The 7857-nt window shown below is 46.6% G+C and overlaps 1 protein-coding gene across 1 annotated transcript in view; it reads left to right on the top strand.

The window, feature by feature from the left end:
• The window catches only part of hpse2 (heparanase 2), a 58263-nt gene that overhangs the window by 41152 nt on the left and 9254 nt on the right, over positions 1 to 7857 (top strand). The window contains 1 exon segment of the mRNA XM_067236556.1: positions 208 to 289. Within this exon segment, the coding sequence (XP_067092657.1) occupies positions 208 to 289 (82 nt within the window).

The raw sequence follows: 7857 nt of genomic DNA on the forward strand, positions 1-7857 counted from the left end.
TCACCCCTACCTGTCTGATGAGCTGCTTCTTCTTGGCTGACTCAGGCATGGTGCTGACCTGCTGGTACAGCTCCCTCAGAGCCACCTCAGTATGACTGCTCCCACAGCCTCCTCCTGCTTCTCCTTCACCCCCACCTCCCGATCCTCCTCCTGACCTCTTAGAGGTGGAGCATGGGGTAAACTCCGCTCCCCCTTCCCCTTCCCCAGCCCCGCCCCCTGCCCCAGAGCGCAGAGCCGGGTCATCCTAGGGGCAGGGGCAGAAGGGTCGCACATCAAACTGACAGACTGGGCGTGACTCGGGGTCCGAGGGTGCAGTGCTTGCATGACTCACACAGACAGAGAGAAGTCAGGTCAGATATCTGTCAGAATGAAGGTCTCTGTGACCCACAGACAGACAGACAGACACAGAGACAGAGACAGAGACAGAGAGAGAGACAGAGACAGAGAGAGACAGAGACAGAGACAGAGAGAGACAGAGACAGAGAGAGACAGAGACAGAGACAGAGACAGAGACAGAGACAGAGAGAGAGAGAGAGAGAGAGAGAGAGAGAGAGAGAGAGAGAGAGAGAGAGAGAGAGAGAGAGAGAGAGAGAGAGAGAGAGAGAGAGAAAAAAGGAGAACAGACAGAGTGAGTCAGAGAAGGGGGATAGGGGAATTGGAGAGAAAAAGAAACAATAGAATAACAGAAAGAAAGAGAGAGAGGGAGGGGGAGAGACCATGGTAAACTGACCTTTGCCAGTAGGGTGTTTGATCCAGTGAAGTATAAACGGGCATACTCTTTGATATAGACAGGTGCCTAGAATCAAAAAAAGACACAAAGACACACACACACAGTGTTATAACCCCAAATAATAGTAACAATCAGTCCCCAAATCAAAAAGTCCTGAATTGACCACACACTGAAACGCCATGAAAGACATTACCATTGGGTAGTGCAGACTAACAGCCTACAGCGGCTATTGTTCCGAGTGGCTGGGTCTCTCTCTCTCCCCCTCCTTTTTGTAACGCACAGCTTTTAAGAATGTGACTGCATTTTGGGCGGCATTCACATGCAAATGACCATAATCTCTCCCTGAGTCAAGTTTCCATGGGGACCAACGTGATCAACATCAAGGCGAGAGTGGATGGGCAGGCCAGACCTCTCAACAATGTGTCACAAATCAATTTCATTTCACACATCAGAGCTTTTGTACAGAGCCAACTATACGGAAACAGCACTACTTATCATTAATATGATGATTTTGTGCAAGAGGAGGTGGGGGGTGCAGGGGTCTGGGTAGTGTAGGAGAGGTAAGAGGAGGAGGTGCAGGGGTCTGGGTAGTGTAGGAGAGGTAAGAGGAGGAGGTGCAGGGGTCTGGGTAGTGTAGGAGAGGTAAGAGGAGGAGGTGCAGGGGTCTGGGTAGTGTAGGAGAGGTAAGAGGAGGAGGTGCAGGGGTCTGGGTAGTGTAGGAGAGGTAAGAGGAGGAGGTTCAGGGGGTCTGGGTAGTGTAGGAGAGGTAACAGGAGGAGGTGCAGGGGTCTGGGTAGTGTACGAGAGGTAACAGGAGGAGGTGCAGGGGTCTGGGTAGTGTAGGAGAGGTAACAGGAGGAGGTGCAGGGGTCTGGGTAGTGTAGGAGAGGTAAGAGGAGGAGGTGCAGGGGGTCTGGGTAGTGTAGGAGAGGTAAGGTGCAGGTGGCGGAGAGATGTGTTTCTGACTCACCCTGAACAGCTTCTGTGAGTGTTTGATTAAGAAGGCCACCCCATCATTCAGCTTCTTGATGTTGCCTTGCAGATCACTGGCTGTTAACTGGAGGCACACACACACGCGCAATCATACGCACAACCCCACAACCAATCATACACAAAATAAAATTCTACGAAAAAAAGGAACGCTTTTAAGGCTTGTTTTTAAGACCCCCCCCCCCCCCCCCCGGGTCCCCCTGCCCCGCCACCTACGCTCCTGGGCCAGAGGACGTGCGGGGTGAACATGGTGGCCAGGTTGAGGGCGGACATCTTGTTGGCGTGCTGCTTCCGGGCCGTGTGGTACAGCAGGTCCAGCAGCAGCTTGAGCAGGCTGCGGTTGGGGGCGGGCAGCAGCATGAAGAGCAGCTGGAAGGCCTGGATCTGACGCTCCTTGTCTGGGACGCCCGTCTTGTTGCCCTGCTGGTCAAACTGGGTCAGCTCTGGGGTTGGGGGTGCAGGGAGTAGGGAGAAAGGAGACAGGGGGAGTGAGACAGAGAGAGACAGAGAGAGACGGAGAGAGAGAGAGAGAGAGAGAGAGAGAGAGAGAGAGAGAGAGAGAAGGGGGAGAAAGGAGAAGGAGAAAGGGAAATGGGGGGGATGGGGGAGGAGAGAGAGAGGGTAGGAAGGAGGTTGAGATGGGGAGAGAGATGGGGAGAGGGGGGGGGGCAGAGAGAGGGGGGAGGGAGGAGAGACAGGGGAAGAGAAGGCAGCTGAACAGATGGAGGTCACAGTCAACTAAGAAATTCTGATTGACATGAAATGGCATTTTTCTATTCCGACTTGTTGTCACCGCACTGATTAGGCTGACTGATTGCTCTGTGTGTGCATGTGTGGGTGTGTGTAGGTGTGTGAGAGTTCTATTGACATAATTTCAGGTCAGGTGGCTGAGCGGTGAGGGAGTCGGGCTAGTAATCCGAAGGTTGCCAGTTCGATTCCCGGTCATGCCAACTGACGTTGTGTCCTTGGGCAAGGCACTTCACCCTACTTGCCTCGGGGGGGAATGTCCCTGTACTTACTGTAAGTCGCTCTGGATAAGAGCGTCTGCTAAATGACTAAATGTAAATGTAATGTAAATAATTTGATCTTCTATGCACTCAGAGAGCCTTTGTGCAGATATAAATCATTGGTCAAATAATTCAATTATCAGTGTTTGTCTGTGCATATGTACGTGGGTGTGTGCGTGGATGTGTGCCCAAGTGTGTAAAATTCACGGTTCACTACGTTTTCAATGCAGAAAAACAGTAGAACTGCCAGACAAATGTCCTCGATTTTCAGCAATTGTTTCATTTCTTTAAATATCATATAAAGTACGATCATTATTATTATCATTATTTAATTTTTCACTTTTAACAATGACGGTGCCAACCCTGATCCATCTGGTCTTCTTGGCAGCATTTAAAACTAAAACAGCTAGCTATATTGCAGCGAGCTAGCTTAGCGTGTCTCCCAGCCTGTCATGGAGTCCAGTCGTGGCCATAAGTTTTGGCAACGACAAATGTTGTGTTTTGCAAAGTTTGCTGGTTCAGTATTTTTGCCCCCAGCTTTCTGGGGGCAAAAATTTTCTATGTATGCAAGAGTCCCTTCTTTTACAGCAGTCAATCTGCTCTTAAAATCCAATCAGAACTAGAGAGGATACAATTTCTGGGGAAATTGTAGGGTGTGCTTGCTTGCGTCGGTTGCACAGGGGTCTGTATATTTTATATAAAAATGCATCGGGCCTACTTATTATTTATAAAGATTACATAGATTTAAAAGCATCTTTTTTTTGCTGCTCATTTACAACTCAAAATACGAGTGAAGTGTAGAATGAAATATGATGTCTTCTCATTTCCCCTGCAAGAGGCAGCTGACAGGCTGAATCAAAACGAATACATTTGGCAGACCGGTGTACAAATGGACCTAATCTCTATGACTTAAACGTCCTTTTAAGTTGTCCCTTCTCGTGATATTTTCAGGCATTTAGCCTACTCATATTGCATTCATTCATTAATAAAGAACCCCCTTTGAAGATTATTCTACGACTTTACCGGCAGAAGATAGAATCGCGATTCAAACAGTACCATCTGCTAACTGAAAATATGCCCCCAAAAACGTAAATAAGCTTGACATTTATTTAGTGGAAAATAGCTCATTCATAAAAAGCTCACTGGTATCGATCATTGTCAGTAACAACTCAAAATGCGATATAGCCCTGTGTGGAGAAGCTGCCCCGGTAAATTCTACTACTACAGTACAGTACTAGACTACTGCTGTGTTCGTCTTGATAGCGATTGCGTTGGTTGAATTCGATTAAACGTTCCGTTGTACGGTTTAGGCTGAAATTAATTATTTTCATGAACAGATTGACAAAGTTTAGGCTGTGGCAATGAAGTTCAGGTTAGTAGTCAGATAGTTTCCCTACTGAAAGACTTTTGAGTAAGGGGAGTGCCGAACATGTTCTGTTGCCGTTTGACTTAAACAGCTGAGGAGTTGTTGTTAGCTACTCACACTAGTGTCTCGGGTACAGTAGGCTACAGCGTTGCAGTGAGCTACACTGGTTTGAAACCACAGGTAATGGTAATTTCACCAACAAATCGTTTACTAATGTCAGAATAAATCCTACAACTAAAATGTATATGTGAGGAATGTTTATTTTAACGATTGAAAACAGATACATCACAGACCACTGTAGTATGTGTTGCCCGGGCAACACAGGCTAATGTCATGATGCTAATATGTCAGTGAAATAGTAGACTACTGTTTCCGAAAGTAGATGTACTTCCTTAATAATATCAGCTTATATTGTACATTACACATCACAATTGTGTGTCATATCACAAAGTAAAATGAGTAAATATTTATCACCCTGGCCTCTTTGTTTGTGGCGTTTCTGCAGCTGCCTTGCAGTAAAGCTATAGTTAGCCTAGCTATCCCCCAAGTTAACAGATGCGAAACGAATGTTCTGCCAAAGGTAGTCACGCGTGTTTTCGTGACATTATTGCAGACCGGTGTAAAAATTGACCTAATCTCTATGATTTAAACGTCATTTTAAGTTTTTCTCTTCTCATGATATTTTCAGGCATTTAGCCTACTCATATTGCATTCATTCATGAATAAACAACACCTTTGAAGATTATTCTACGACGTTACCCGGCAGTAGAAGATGGAATCGCAATTCAAACGGTACCATCTGCTAACTGAAAATATGCCCCCCAAAACGTAAATAAGCTTGACATTTATTTAGTGGAAAATTGCTCATTCATAAAAAGCTCACTGGTAGCGATCATTGTCAGTAACAACGCAAAATGCGATATAGCCCTGTGTTGAGAAGCTGCCCCGGTAAATTGTACTACTACGGTACAGTACTAGGCTACTGCTGTGTTCGTCTTGGTAGCGATTGCGTTGGTTGAATTGGATTTAACGTTCCGTTGTACGGTTTAGGCTGAAATTAATTATTTTCATGAACAGATTGACAACGTTTAGGCTGTGGCAATGAAGTTCAGGTTAGTAGTTAGATAGACTTTTGATTTAAGTAAGGGGAGTGCCGAACATTTTCTGTCGCCGTTTGACTTCCTAAACAGCTGTGTACTGTAGCTAGATGTTTTTGTAGTGTGTCTCGCGTAAGCTACAGCGTTGCAGTGAGCTACACTGGTTTGAAACCACAGGTAATGGTAATTTCACCAACAAATCGTTTTCTAATGTCAGAATAAATCCTACAACGAAAATGTATATGTGAGGAATGTTTATTTTAACGATTGAAAACAGATAACGCTACATCATAGACCACTGTAGTATGTGTTGCCCGGGAAACACAGGCTAATGTCATGATGCTAATACTTCAGTGAAATAGTAGACTACTGTTTCCGAAAGTAGATGTACTTCCTTAATAATATCAGCTTATATTGTACATTACACATCACAATTGTGTGTCATATCACAAAGTAAAATGAGTAAATAGTTATCACCCTGGCCTCTTTTCTTGTGGCGTTTCTGCAGCTGCCTTGCAGTAAAGCTATAGTTAGCCTAGCTATCCCCCAAGTTAACAGATGCTAAACGAATGTTCTGGCAAAGGTAGTCACGCGTGTTTTCGTGACGTTAGTGACGCAGTGACGTTAGTAACGTCAGTGACTGTGGCTAGCAAATTAGCCACCGTTAGCTTCACTTTTCGCCACAAAAACTTAATTTAAGCTTAAACCATGCAACGGAACGTAAATTCCAATAGAAGCAACTCAATCGCTACCAAGACGAAACTTTTGACACCTACGTTGTCTATGTAGGCCAAGTATTTACTGAGTTTTAGGGGGGCAAAAAGAAAAAAAATAAATAATAATAATAATAATAATATATATGTGAGAGAACAAAGGTTGTGCTCTCGCCGAAGGCTTGAGCACACCCAATGATAGTGATTTCACCTGGCTAGAACTAGTTCACTTTCCCCTGTGCTGATGATATGACTTACTGAAATTATGTTTGCAGTCATTTTATGCCACGGCCCAGCAAGCTTTGCAAACACAAAATGTATGTCGCTCCCAATATTTTTGGCCACGGCTGTACAGTGTTTTCTTTGGGGGTGAGCGTGCGAGACAGCACATTGCCTGTTACATAGTCTGGCTGTCTTGTTGAGCACAGTGGCACTAAGAACATTAGATTTCACACAATTTAAGATGGATTTTATTTTCCTAGTGTAAAATTCTTCATTATTAACTATTAGGGTTAATAAAAAATCAAAAGAATCATTTGGTTTCGTGTACCAAATCAAAAGCCTTGTACCGAACGAGTCAATACCCTAATGTGTATGTATGTAGTGTATTTATTAGTATTCACATTAGTATTCACAGCATCACATTAGTAGTGTGAGTGTGTGTGTGTGTATATGAGTGTGTGTGTATGTGTGCGTTTGTATGGCTGTGTGTGTAAGTGTGTATGTATTTCATTTACATTTACATTTACATATTTAGCAGACGCTCTTATCCAGAACGACTTACAGTAAGTACAGGGACATTCCCCCGAGGCAAGTAGGGTGAAGTGCCTTGCCCAAGGACACAACATCAGTTGGTATGACTGGGAATCGAACTGGCAACCTTCGGATTACTAGCCCGATTCCCTCACCGCTCAGCCACCTGACTCCCATGTATATGTGCGTGTGTATGTATGTATTTACATTTACATTTATTCATTTAGCAGACGCTTTTATCCAAAGCGACTTCCAAGATGTATGCATGTGCGCATGTGCATGTGTGTGCTTTTATATGAGTGTGTGTGTGTGTGTGTATGTCTGAGTACCAGCTATCTTCAGGTGAGCGTGGTAGTGTCTGTGAGTGAGCAGCGGCTCGGGCAGCTCTCCCAGGAAGGCCTTGAGCAGCGAGGCCACGTCGTTGGGGTGGAAGGCCCCCGTCTCCAGGTCAATCTCAGCCCCGGTGTTCAGCATCTCTCTCAGGGCCGCCTGGCGAACACTGTGGCCTGGGACCCGGAACAAGCCCTCCACATGGAGGTCTGGAGGGGGGGAGAGGGACAGACCGAGGGAGGGAGGGAGGGAGGGAGGGAGGGAGGGAGGGAGGGAGGGAGGGAGGGAGGGAGGGAGGGAGGGAGGGAGGGAGGGAGGGAGGGAGGGAGGGAGGGAGGGAGGGAGGGAGGGAGGGAGGGAGGGAGGGAGGGAGGGAGGGAGGGAGGGAGGGAGGGAGGGAGGGGACAACCGAGGAGGAGAGGGAGGAAGAATGGAGGGCCACAGCAAAAATGAGGCAGAGAAATGGAGGTTTAGAGAAACAGAACATGGTGAGAAAAAAAGTCAGAAAGAGAGAGAGGAGAGAGAGAAATACAGAGAATTAAGGGAGGGATGCATACAGACAAAGAACATTGGGAGTAGAGTGGAAGAAGGGGAGAGACAGACAGGAGGGGGGAGACAGACAGGAGGGGGGAGACAGACAGGAGGGGGGAGACAGACAGAAGGGGGGAGACAGACAGGAGGGGGGAGACAAACAGGAGGGGGGAGACAGACAGGAGGGGGGAGACAGACAGGAGGGGGGAGACAAACAGGAGGGGAGAGACAGACAGGAGGGGGGAGACAGACAGGAGGGGAGAGAGACAGACAGGAGGGGGAGACAGACAGGAGGGGGGAGACAGACAGGAGGGGAGAGACAGACAGGAGGGGAGAGACA

Source organism: Osmerus mordax, chromosome 5 (genome assembly GCF_038355195.1).
Source record: "Osmerus mordax isolate fOsmMor3 chromosome 5, fOsmMor3.pri, whole genome shotgun sequence".
Lineage (NCBI taxonomy): Eukaryota > Metazoa > Chordata > Actinopteri > Osmeriformes > Osmeridae > Osmerus > Osmerus mordax.